Here is a 12803-nt window from a genome sequence, read left to right on the forward strand (position 1 = left end):
AGCCGGATGCAGGCACTTTCCCTGTAATCACATCAGCCCTATAGGTTAGGCGCCATTGTTTTCCCCATTTTTGGTAAGAGGAAACTGAAGCTTTGGGGCTGGATGACTTGCCAGGGTCACCCTGCTCGAGGGTGCAGAGCTGGGGTTCCAGGGGACCACCCGGCTGGTGCTCCGTGGGGAGGAGCGGCTGGGCAGCCGGCCCGCGCCCCCCACCCACGTGACGGTGCGCTTCATTTACTCTAACTGCCCAAGACAAAGAGAGCAAGGACAATGGCAAGACGCCGGCTCTGTGCGCAGGGGCCGAGCAGAGAGAGCTGTGTTCGAAAAGAAGCATCTTGCGATGTCTTTGTAAAATGAGCTGTCAGTTCCCTCATCCGGAAAATGAGAGGGCTGAGCCCCATGACCCTTGAAGGCCCTTCCAGCGCTGAAATAGCAGGAGTTCTGGGTCTGTGGGAATGGGGGCACCGGAGGAAATCCTCGTGTGTGTCCTTTTGTTAACTCATCGCCTTGGCAGGAAGATGGTCCTGCAGCACCCCCGCCCCCGCCCCCCGCCTGGTGGCTCAGGGAGCTCATCCCCAGCAGAGATCGAGACCCAGTCTGCTGCTGTGGCCGCTGGGCCCTTGTTAATTCATACCCGTGACAAACACAGTGCATCTGTGACTCGTGGGAGGCTGTGATGTTAAAATAGGGATTGAGTGATTTGGCGACCAAAAGGGAACAGCCCCTCCAGGTAAGTGCTGTTGCTCCCAGGTCACCCCACTGAGGTCAGTTATAAGCCCCCGCCCTCCCCCAAGCAAATTCATCTGGACGCTTCATGGGTGGGCTATGGTTTTGATCCTAAGCAATGCCGAAGTTTTGTGCCGTCCCATCAGAAGTAAGAGACTTCTCTCCAGTCGGAGGTAAAAATACATTTAGAGAAGGTGCTTAACCACAATGAGCTGTAGCCTGATGGAGGGGAAAGCACCCAGGCTTTGAAATCAAGTGGGTCCAGGGGCAAATCCTCACCCGTAGCCCTGTAATAGCTGAGTGGCCTTTGGAAGGTAGGTTAACTTCTCTGAAGTTAATTTTTTTCATCACTTAACAGTCTGTAAGTCATAGGGTCATGGCCAAGTCTCGAAGGAGATGCTGCAGGTATCCTGCCCGAGTCTTGGTGCTCAGTGCCTGCTAAGTCCTCGGGCACGGAGGAAGCATCATGCACTGTTTAGAAGCAAGGACTCTGGCCCCCCGCTCACTGGGTTTCTATCCTGGATTAGTCTGTGTCTTCGTATCTTAAGTTTCCTCACTGTAGAATGGGAGTAGCAGTAACACCTACTTGGTGGGATTTCATCAAGGTTAAATTTTTTTAAACCGCGGTTCCTAGCACATAGTAAATGCCACCAGTGTCATCACCATGGTGTTTGTTGCTGTCACTGTCCCACCGTGCTGTGGAAGGAAGCGATCAGGGCAGGGGGCGGTGGCCAGAGGCGCATTGCATGGACCGCACAGGGAGAAATAGACCCGGCATGGTCTTACAGGGCCTGGAGCATGGGACAAAGTTCCCTGACTGAGTCCTTCTCCTCATCAATTCTGGAAACACGTGTTTCAGCCATTCTGTTTTCTCTTGTCTTCTCTTCCAATAGCATAGCGCCACCAGCAAGCGCAAATGGGGGCCGTGGGATAGCCGAGAGTTATCCAGAGACAGAGCTGGGCTATCTGGTGGTTTCATTTATTTTTAGTGACTTCATCCTCCAGCTCTTTAAATTAGCTGCTGGGCTAATTTAAGGCACTTCTGTGGTACATGGTTAGCAGTTTCTTCAGGAATGACAATGTGCATTTGAAGTCCCAAGTGACTGCGGGGACGGGTGTCAGCCACGTGGCGGGGAAACGAGTCTGCCTACCTCCTTCAGCCGGTGCGGCACCACTGCCCACCAAGGCTCTCCTGCCAAGCCCCGGATTGCCTGGGAACCTGATCCTGGGTGTTCTATCGCTTTCTGTCCCCCCGTGATCCAGAAGTTGCCATATCCACTTCCTTTCACTCAAATCAGTGATTCTTAGACCTTAGCCTGCCTCAGAGTCGGCCACGGGGCCGGCTAAGCAGAGTGCTCAGCCCACTCAGTGTCTGAGTCTGTGGGCCTGGGGTGGGCCAAGAATTGGTATGCCTGACAAGTTCTCAGGCAGTGCTGAGGCAGCTGGTCCAGGCCATATGCTTTCAGAACCATTGACCTAGAATGTTCCAGGAGCTTCCTAGCATCACCCACGCCCCTTCCTTGATTACTGCTGGTGGGCTCATTCACCTTCACCAGACTTCTGATTTTGCCCCTCCCTTCTGATCTCCGACACCACCAGATCCAAGAGGTCTGACATCCAAGGTCCTGTAAGACCCACAACAGCTTCCCTCCGCGCCTACTGCCAGGACCCGGCAAACCGACCTACTTCCATGTGCCCTAGGTCCTCCTCTGCATGCTCCCCTGGCCATCTTCACCTGACTCACTCACTGTTTACACATGGGTCTTGTCTTCTCCACTTGGTCACACACTTCTGGCCAGTAAGAACCTCGGCCAGCTCACCCATGTATCCAAGGCCCCTGGGACAAGGAAATGCTTGGGCAATAGTTCATGAACAAATAAATTATTGAAGGCATGAGGAACTAAAAATGGAAATTATTTCTCTGAGAGAATTCATGTACTTTCTCTGAAATTGGAATCTAACGTTGCTTTATCTGCCTTCCTGTTTTATTAATTTCTGGGGAAATATAGTATATGCCTAAGAAAAAAGTCTTTGGTTTGATTTAGATCAGCTTAGCGCCAAAACAAAAATCAAATTGGCATAAAACTCTCTAGTGAGATAAGTGTGGAACATGTAGTGATATAGTCATAAGTATGAATTCTGTTTCCACTACTGACTTGGGATGCTGGGAGTGTTCTGGTTCTCTGGATCTTGGGTCTCTAATCTGTAAAATGGCACTAGTTTCTACCTACCTCATAGAACTGTTACGAGGAACGCTGAGATAGCATAAGTAAGCTGCTTGGCCCAATGCTTGACACAGTACGTCCCTGATAAATAGGATTTCCAGGCAAAATAGAGAAAGGTGGTTTTAATAACAAAGAATCCCATTTTATTTGAAAAACGATAATAGAGAAAACTTTCCAGAATTTTAATGAGCCAAGGATATACCAAATTCAATAATTTAAAAAAAAAATTACCTCAAAGGACTAGTAAGCTTGATTTATGTTTTCTTTACCAGTCACTTTTATTTCATAAACCCGGCGGTTCCATTAAAATGCCATTAAATAAAAGCAGGGTTTTACAGTATTTGCGATAACTTGGATCTCGATGTAATCATTGGAATTAGCTCCCGCAAAGATACCGTTTCTCGTTGTTTTATTCTGTCTTCTAGACCAGCTACATCTTTTACTGCCTTCTTCCGGTTGAGTGAAACACTCCCCCTGTATTTGTGGTTTTGAGTATGGAAATGGTATCTGTGGCTTTGAAGGCCCTTTTCATCTTGAGCTTATTAATTGGGATTCAGGAAGGAAGGGAAATGGTAGGCAGCCAGTAAACATAGCAGCCCTTGAAGGAAATGTGAGGGGTTCACGTTAAAGAGAAAAAAAACCTCATTCTGTGCAGCTCTGGGCGTAGGGCAGGGCTCGGGCTGAGGACGCTGGTGGGAGACATTCTCTGACATGCACATCATTGGGAAAACTTCCCCAGCCCGAGAGGTCCTCTGGAGGGGCAGGGTCCCCATCACCTGGGCAAGCCTGGCGGGAGGCCACCAGGACCCTGGGCCATCTGCTAATTAAAGGAGCCCCTGGGGCTAGTGGCCTTATCTGCCTGGAATTAAAGTTTCCCCTCTGAAACGGCACTGTCCTGGAAATGTTCTGGAACTAGATAGAGGTGATGGGTACACGACATTGTGAATGTGCTAAATGCCACAACGTTGTACACTTTAAAGTGATTTACATTCTTTTATACATTTCTCAAAATGTCTACAAAGAGCGTGGGTGACTATTATAATCTAAAAACACTATTTAAAACACAACGTAAATAACCGTACATTGGATTCTGTGAATCTTGCTGCACTGTGGAGCAGTGGAGTGCCAGTGGGTGAGCTGGAAGGCCTAGTTGGAAGGACAGATTTTTAATTCTGGGTCAGCCGTGGCAAACCTTGCTGCCTCTTGGTGTCTTCACCTGGAACAGGGGCATAAAAATAACAGTCACGTCACAGGGCTTTGCGAAGAGCGGATGAGACAATGAAGATGGGGCGGCTGATTGGGAAGAGTTCTGAGCTCTCTCCTTCGGCACTGAGCGCATGCAAACTGTACATTTCCAAATCTTCCCTCTAACAAAAACTTAATGAGTGCTTCTAAAGTCAGTGATTGCCACTTAGCCAGGAATTTAAGAGCTAATCTCCAGAAACACTGCTACTCTTCCCTTAACTGTCTTCCTATAACCTTCATGTGAAAACATTTCATTTCATCTGAAAAGTAACCACCTGACTTCTATTTACTGTTCTTGAACTCAAGGAGATGATGCTGAAACCGGCTTGGCTGGAGGGAGATCTCAACCCACCCGGGAAAGGTGTTTCTCCCCGGGAATCAGGCCTCTCCTTGGTGGGCAAGGCTTCGTTTCCCCAGAACCATCCATACAGGGCTGAACTTTAAAAGGGGTTTTCCTGGGGCACCTGGGTGGCTCAGTCAATTGAGTGTCTGACTCGATGTCTGTTCAGGTCATGATCTCGGGGTCGTGGGATCAAGCCCCGCGTGGGGCTCTGTGCTCAGCGGGGAACCTGCTTGGAATTCTCTCTCTCCCTCTTCCTCTGCCCCTCCCCCGGCTCGATCTCTCCCACACATTCTCTTTCTCTAAAATAAACAAATAATCTTTAAAAAAAAGAAAAGAAAAAGGTGGGGTGGGCAGTTCTGGTTCCGTCTTCATTCTATCATTGCTCTGAGACCCGTGCCAAGACTCAAGACCCACACGGAAGGATCTGCAAACAGAACTCACAGCCCTTGACTCACACAAGGGGTTTCTCTTTCTTAGGGGCTGACTCCTTGACCCAGAATACAGAGAAGATCCTTAGGGCAGGGCTGTCAAGCTTGCTGTTTCTCTATCAAACCTCTTCCCCGTTAAAAAGACCCTATGGTGTACAAAATATCATAACCTTGGTATTTTCTATGAGCCCCACCTGGCCTTTAAAAGCAAACTCCCAATTCAACAAATTCGATGAAACGTCTCCCAAGCACCTGAAGCGATCCAGGTTGAAACAGAGTTGAATGAGAGAGAGAGAGTTGGATGAGTTAGGGTTGAATGAGATGTGAGGGAGGGATCAGCGTCTAGACCAATGCCGGGCCGCTTGGGCAGAGGAACCAAGGAGCACGTCTGAGAAACAGGAGCGGGGCCAGGCAGAGAGTCATCAGCACGATCAAGGAGACATCTGAGCTGGCTCTGGAAGTGGAACAGAAATGTGCCAGGCAGCCAGGGCTAGGGGGAGGCCTCAAAGGCCAAGGAAAGCAGGTATAAAGATACCAATATGGCCCAACTTCGTGACTGATGGCGTGCTTGGAAGTGGGAGCACGGGGAATGAGGCCATTTAATAAAGGAAAGAGTAGAAAATGGCCTTGGTGTTGAGCTCAAGACATGGTTCTAAATTTCCTGCAGTTGGCTAGTTGGGCAGTATTTACCGACCAAGTACAAAGCGCTCAGGGTGCTGTCTCAGGAGTGGACGCAGGTTATGGATGGAAATGATTACACCGGTTCCCAGACCAGCTGTGGGTGGCACAGTGGAGGGGAAGGTGTGATGAGCTCCAAGGGCAGAGGGAGGCACCGGAGGGAAGAGACCTGGGCGTCCAGTGAGCTCTGAGTCTCTGGCCCAGACCAGACCAATGGGCAGCAGGGTAGGGTGGCAGGGCGTGCCCAAGGCCTTTGAGGGTATAGTGTGTCTAGGACAATGATAGGAAATGAGGGGGATGGAGGAGAAATCGAGGGGGGCCTTGAGTGCCAGAGTGAAGAGTATGAACTTCACTGTAGGCACTTGGGAAATCAGTGGAGAGTTGTAAGGGACAACCCAGCCAGGTTTGCTTTAGAAGAGGTGCCTCAAGGGGTGGTTGGGTGGCTCAGTCAATTGGGCATCTGACTCTTGATTTCAGCTCAGGTTGTGATCTCAGGGTTGTGGGATCGAGCCCAGCGTTGGCCTCCACGCTGAGCGTTAATCATGGAAGCTGCTTGGGATCCTCTCTCTCTCCCTCTCCCTCTGCCACTACCCTCCCACCCCACCCCCACTTGCGCTCGCTCTCTTAAAAAAATAGTAATAATAATTAAAAGACTTTAAAAATAAGAAAAATAAAAAAGAAGAGGGGCCTCGGTGCCAGTGTCTATGGGTCTATGGATGAGAAAGGCTGGACGCTGTTGATACAGTCTAGGAAAGAGTTGACAAGGGCCAGCAGGGTAGAGCAGAGCTGGTTTCAAGAGATAATGAGGACTTAGGACTGGTGGCAGAGGCAGAGGGAGAGGAGGACTGTCATTTACCCTGACATGTCCTGCTTGGGTAGCTAGCAGATGGGGGTGACGTCCAGGGAGATGGGAATGTAGACTTGAGGTGAAGGAAACAGACGTTCCAGTCTGGGGGGCTGGGGCCATCCTGAAGCAGCAACAGGTGGTAGTTGGACATGTGGGTCTGGAGGTGAAAAGAACATTCCAGGGCAGAGGTGGGTATGTGAGTGTTATTAGTTGCGGAATTCTCTTGAATATCAAAAGAATTTCGGAATAAAATATCCAGATTCAGGAATCACAACACTATAATCATTTTTTTTTTTTTTGGTATGAGTTCCAAATAAGAAAATACTTAAGCTCGAAAACATAATTGTGCCTATTCCTAGAATTGGATAGCTGATGTATCTTTGCAAATTGTTCATTGAACTGTGCTTCTGGCCAGCCCCCAATGAGATTTTCATATTTCTTAATTATTCAATTACTACACACAAGTAGGATTTTGAAATCAAACCTAGGCTGCTCCGTAACAGTATTGTCTTGATTCATGAGTGCGGTAAAGGAGAATGTCCGTATTGGGAATCTGGGGTGAGAGAACAGAGGAAGTGGACGCTTCCACAGGACTCCACAGAGTCCTGACTCTGTCCTGGGTTCGAGTCCCGGCCTTGTCCCACGCTAGCTGTGTGAGCTTGGGGACCTTGTTTCTGTGAGGTCAGGTTTCTGGTCTGTACAATAGAAACAGAGAGAGTGTTCACACCTCCGGAGGTTGCGGTGAGTATAGAGAAATGAGAGTGGCTGAGGGAAGGTGCTCTACCTACTGTCACGCCCCCTCCAGATGCTGGTCATGTCCCTCATTGCTTGTGTTCTGCAGGTCTCAGAAGCTTAAGCAGCCAGCTGTGAAGGAAGAGCCTTCTGACAGCGAGCCGGCCAGCGCCTCCGACGCCAACCCCAATCCCGAAGCGCACCTGCCTTCCATCTGCCTCAAGCAGGTGTTCCCCAAATACGCCAAGCAGTTCAACTACCTGCGCCTGGTGGACAGGATGGCAAATTTGTTTATCCGGTTCCTGGGGATCAAGGGGACAATGAAGCTGGGACCAACAGGCTTTCGGACTTTTATCAGGTCAGTGAGACCAGCCCCTCCGGCTTGGGATTCGGGCAGGGTGCAGTGGAACCCCGCATCTGGCTGGTCCCATCACCCCCTGACTGTTCCTGGGGGAGCCCATCTGTGCTGTGAGGTTGGTGCCCCAATTTGGGTCAGATTGCTCTGGAGGCTGACCCTGTCCCCTCCTGTTTGCTGAGTGAGTTCATGAATGTGACAGATGGGATGGCATGAAAACACAAGGTGGTGCTACCTTAAATCAGGTCCTTCAACCACAGAGAAGTCATTGTCCCCTGGACCCAGACGGACCTTGTAGCTCTTAAGCTGGGGTGATGTTCTCCCAGAGATATGTGGCTGCATGCTGAGCGCTTATGAAGCCACAGCAAAGAAACAAGGCACATCTACCCCAAGTGTCCATTTCAGGAGAAAAAAGTTAAATAATTCAGTGGATAAATAATTTAATGTATTCATCCTAATATAAAGATAACCCGATTGTATCATCAAGTACAATACAAAATCTGCATGAAGTGTAAACATAAGACATGAGGTAAAGCAAGTGGGTTTTTGCCACAAAATAACCCCTGCCTCTTGATCATTCATCCACTTGCCTCTACTCTCCGGGGCACTTTGGGGTGGCACAGGACTAAGTCCCTGAGACAGTACTCACTAGGCGCATAACCCTGGGGCAAGTTAGAAACCACCTCTGAGTCTCGGTGACCCTACAAAATGGAGAGGAAGCCAGCTATACGCCAGGCTTGGGTGTCCCCCACCACGAAGAAGCTCTCTGCCGGCATTCGGGGCTGCTGTTCTGCTCCTTGTTGGTTTTCATGTTTCTACCTTCCACCTCAAAGTCACATCCTTCATAGTTTTATTCACTAAAGCAAATAATTAGAAGACTTGAATTGGGAACATTCTGTTGTACAATTTTCTCCAAATGAATTCTATGAACTCCAACTCTGGCTCTCTCTGTTCCTGATGGGACAGCACACAGAAGACACGGCCAGTGTTCAGAAGAATCGGTAGGAATCTTTGCTGTTTCAGGAAACCTGAGTTAGAACTTAAACGGTGATCTGGAGAAGGCCTCTGTGTCCTCTTGGGGTGAGGGGGCAGAGGAAAGCCCAGTGGAAGGAGCCCAGACTTTGGGTCTGGCTCCTGAGTGAGGCACGTCACTTAATAGCTGTGTGGCTTTGGGGCAAACCCCTGGCCTTCTCCAAGTCTCGGTTCCCCCATCTGCACATGGGACTAATCCCTCCTGCCTATCAGGGTTATTATGAGGTTGGGATGTAACACATCCTGAAGCACCTGGCCCAGAGCCTGGTTGACAGGAGCTATTTGCTGAGTGGGGGGGGGGGGGGTCTTGTACGATTATTCCCATTGTGCAGCGGGAATTCTCAACAAAGTCAAGAGACACATGTTATTACTTCCCTGAGAATACTACCCGATACCTTCTGACTTGTTTGGGAATTGCATCTGTCTCATAGTAAAAGATCCTCATCTGTAAATGTTTTAAAATAGTGAGATTGATTTTCTCTCATATAGGAGGAAGTTTGGCATGGGGGTGTTCAAGGGCTGGTTAATGACTCCACAATGTGATCACACCCCACTTCCTGTCTTCCTGTCCGTCCACCCTAAGCATGGGCTTTTCAAGCTTCAGGCTTGCCTTGATATCACAAAATAGCTGCTCAAAATCCAGCCATCATGGTCGAGTTCCAGTCAGGAAGAATGGAGAAGAGAGATGTCAGATGCTTCCTTCTAACTCCTAATAACCGTCTACTGAAACATAAGAGATGGGGGGGAACAGTGAAGATTTGGAAAAAAATAACATAGTGAAAGAATCACAGTCTCAGCTGCCTCCAGGGGTTGGGCCAGAAGCAGAGGCCAGCAGGTGGATTCTGGAAGGATGGGGAGGGCTGGGGTACGGCAGCCTGAGGAATACATGCCCCAGCTAAAAGAAAGGTTGTCCTGGGCACATATCACCAGAGCTTCTGAGTTTTCAAAGAGAAGCTAGAAATGCTGATTTTTATGTAAAATCTCAATACATGTCTATCAATGCGGTGATTCAGAAAATAATTTTTAAACACTGTGTGGGTTCGAAGGGTGACTGCCCATAGAATCCACCAGTGTGTGAGCGCTGGCAGGAGAGGCAAGGGACATACTGAGAGGACTTCTAGGTTCACACCTGATTTTGAGAAGAAAACAGAACTGAGAATGGTTCTAGCAAAGGGGGTTTCTAAAACACTCTCAGATGGGAACTGGATGATGTCGAAAACATCGCTACAAATCTGTCCACGTATGATAAGCTTTATGATTCTTTCCATCATTTTCTCTCTATAATTAAGGGCATTTGCATGTAAAACTGGTTATTGTCAGGTTGGAGGCCCTTAGGTCTTATAGCCATCATTCCCAGTCTGTGGCCAGCACCGTCGGTGGGAGCGACAGTGACCGTGGCAACCGCGAGCAGGGAGAACAATGTCTTCAGGTGGGGAGTAGGCGGCCAGGGCAGGACTTGGACAGCGAACCCCTCTTCCTCCCTCCATGCCCTCCCAGTCAACGTCCTGCGTAATTAAAGATGTGGGAAGAAGTGGAGAAAACGTGGCACAACTGTTAATAGATATTTGTTTTTTTCCTTTTGAAAGATACCGACAAATCCCAACAGCAACTTAATCGTAAAAGATGATACTCTTTGCACTTGGATTTATCGAAGTAAGTTCGGTCTTGCCAGCTAAATGTAACAGCAAGCATTTTCTCTTGCTAACAACCATTCTCTCTCTCCTTTCCACTTCAGTTTAAATTTTGCTTCATTATGAATTAATAATATTTATGCCATATGTTAAATCGAGCCAAGTGCCCTTCTCTGGAGCACTGCACAAGAGACATATTTGCTGGTGAGATATATACTCCTCTCCGGTCTCCCACGCAAACAGCAGAAGCTGAACTTGGCTTTCACCTGGACGACCCACTCTTTTTCTCCGAGTTCCTTAAAGAGAACTGGAGGAAACAAAATAAACATCCGATCGAATTTATTTTCAGTGACCATCTCTCATAGTGTGCTGTGTAGATCAGCAGTTTTAGGAGTGAATTATGCTAATGCCAGTCTGGCCACATTCTATTTTTCTTTTCTACCAAGAAATGAGAAATAATGAACTGTCGTTCCCTTGTCTAGACTTAACTCGTCGAACCAGCTTTTCGTGCCGTTTTCTCAAGAGGCACATAATAGTAGCACATATTACCATGAATTAAGCGCCTCTTTTCTCTCTTTCTCTCTCTCTCTCTTTTTATGTCATAATAATTCCTGGGGCGTGGAGACTTCTCTTTCTCTGAGAAATAGAAATTAACTGATTCTTCAGTTTGACAGCTTTCTTTGAGAGAAATGCATTTTTGCCAGTTTCCTTCCATTGGATTACTAATCTGGGGGCCATTCTATGTAATTTACTAAGAACACGTTCTGCAAACGTAGCCTCTTATCAGGATCCAACATCAGTCTGCACGTGCTGCATTTCCCGTTTCCACAGCGGGCAGATTAAACCATTTGCCAGAACCGGGTTCGTTTCGAGGAAAGGGAGATGGCTCCTTGGCACCTGGAGCATTTGCTTCCTGCTTCATGTGAGGGCAGTCTGCTTGGAGAGCCCTGCTCAGGCCCTTTGTGGTGTCTGATCCTGTTCTCCTTTTAAATTAGAGAATGGTTTTTCTCTTTTTTCCTTTTTTCCCCCTTCTACTCCCTTTGCTCATAGGGAGATATTAATATGTTTCATAATGGGTAGCTGTGGGGGGTTTTATGCTCTGAGAGGCAACGTGGTATGTTAGAATGTTCTGGAAGAAAAGTATAAAGGGCCCCCCCAGTCATTAACTCCTCCGTGACTTTGAAAATCCCCCTGTTCTGTGATGATCTCTTTCCAGTAATACTGTGAGATGCTATGCTTAGGATTCAGTCACCTTTAAAAAAATGTATTTTCTAAACCAGAGTTGTCATTTCCCCCTCCTATTTAGTGTTGGTTTGGTGTTTTTTTTTTTTTTTTTTTTTTTAATTAGCAAATATTGATCATTTGTTAGCTTTCACCTTATGGAAAACTCTCCAGGAGAAGTAAGCTGTTTTTCTTTCACAGAGAAGGATGCACACAAAAGAAATTCTATAAATGGGATTTTACAGTGTGGAAAAAGTTGGTTTCTAAATTTCCCATGTGATGTCAGTAGTTGTTGAGAGGAAATGGGGCTGATAATTTCAGATCTTTCTATACATGGGCTCCTAATGAACTTGAATGATTTGTGATGATCTCCTATCATATGTGCCCAAATCCTTTTGATTCTGGGGGAAAAAAACTAAAGAAGAGAAAACATTTCTTCAAAATGGCTCTGTGTCATGGAGGAAGGCTAGGAGCTGCCCTTTACTACTTCTCCGTATGTGCCAGGCACTGAGCTACTCCTTAAAATGGCTTTGAATGGTGAGTCATCTTATCTTCATTGTACAAATCAGGGAAGAACCTCAGTGACTTGTTCAAGGTCACATAGCAAAGTCAAGATTCAAACTCCTGTGCATGTGTTTCCGAGCTCTTTTTGTCCCTTGCACCTCTCCAGACTATCCTTTGTCAAGAATTGTCCTGCTTCTCCTGTATTGCTTGGACTACTCTTCCACGGAAGAATTTATCCCTCCACTCCTTAGTCATTTCAGGAATCTCATCCCAGGGCATAAGGGGAAATGGTTCAAATGATTAAGAGCTACCAAGGCTTCATGTTTTCTACCCCAGACTCTGAGGTCACTTCCACCCTCCGAGAATGGCATCCAAGACAGGTTCAGCTCTGCACTACTCACTGGGCTCCGAATCCCACCTATTCATAATGGGCACAAAATTCATTCTGTAGTGATCGATGGATAAATGCAAAATTCATTCTAAACATGTTGTTACAAGGAGGCACTCCCTGTTTGGGTCAACTGAGAATATTTGGTGACCATGGGGACAAACCGAGGAGACTCTGTCCCCAAAAGACCCTGGTTGTCTTCCCTAGCCTTATATCCCAAAGTTCCCCCAACAGGGCCTCTCTAGAGGCTCCCACTTTCCCTGGCCCACCTGAGACTTTGCCTTGAATCCTGGGTTCTTCCTACGGCCCTGGGCTGGGTCACCTCACGACTTCTCCCTGAAGCTCCTTAATCCACGACTCTCTCCTCCAGGGTAGGACTAGATGTGAATCCCAGCTGTGTGATGTTGGGCAAGTCACGTCCCTGCTCTTCAGTCTCATCTTACCTGTC

At 47.8% G+C, this 12803-nt stretch overlaps 1 protein-coding gene across 3 annotated transcripts in view; it reads left to right on the forward strand.

Moving 5' to 3' along the window:
- Positions 1-12803, forward strand: part of TTLL11 (tubulin tyrosine ligase like 11) — a 225520-nt gene that overhangs the window by 178501 nt on the left and 34216 nt on the right. For all 3 annotated transcript variants that reach the window (XM_032306850.1, XM_032306851.1, XM_032306852.1), the window contains one exon: positions 7334-7582. In XM_032306850.1, the coding sequence (XP_032162741.1) occupies positions 7334-7582 (249 nt within the window). The remainder of the gene's footprint in view (positions 1-7333; positions 7583-12803) is intronic.

The sequence above is a fragment of the Mustela erminea genome, chromosome 12 (assembly GCF_009829155.1).
Source record: "Mustela erminea isolate mMusErm1 chromosome 12, mMusErm1.Pri, whole genome shotgun sequence".
Classification (NCBI taxonomy): domain Eukaryota; kingdom Metazoa; phylum Chordata; class Mammalia; order Carnivora; family Mustelidae; genus Mustela; species Mustela erminea.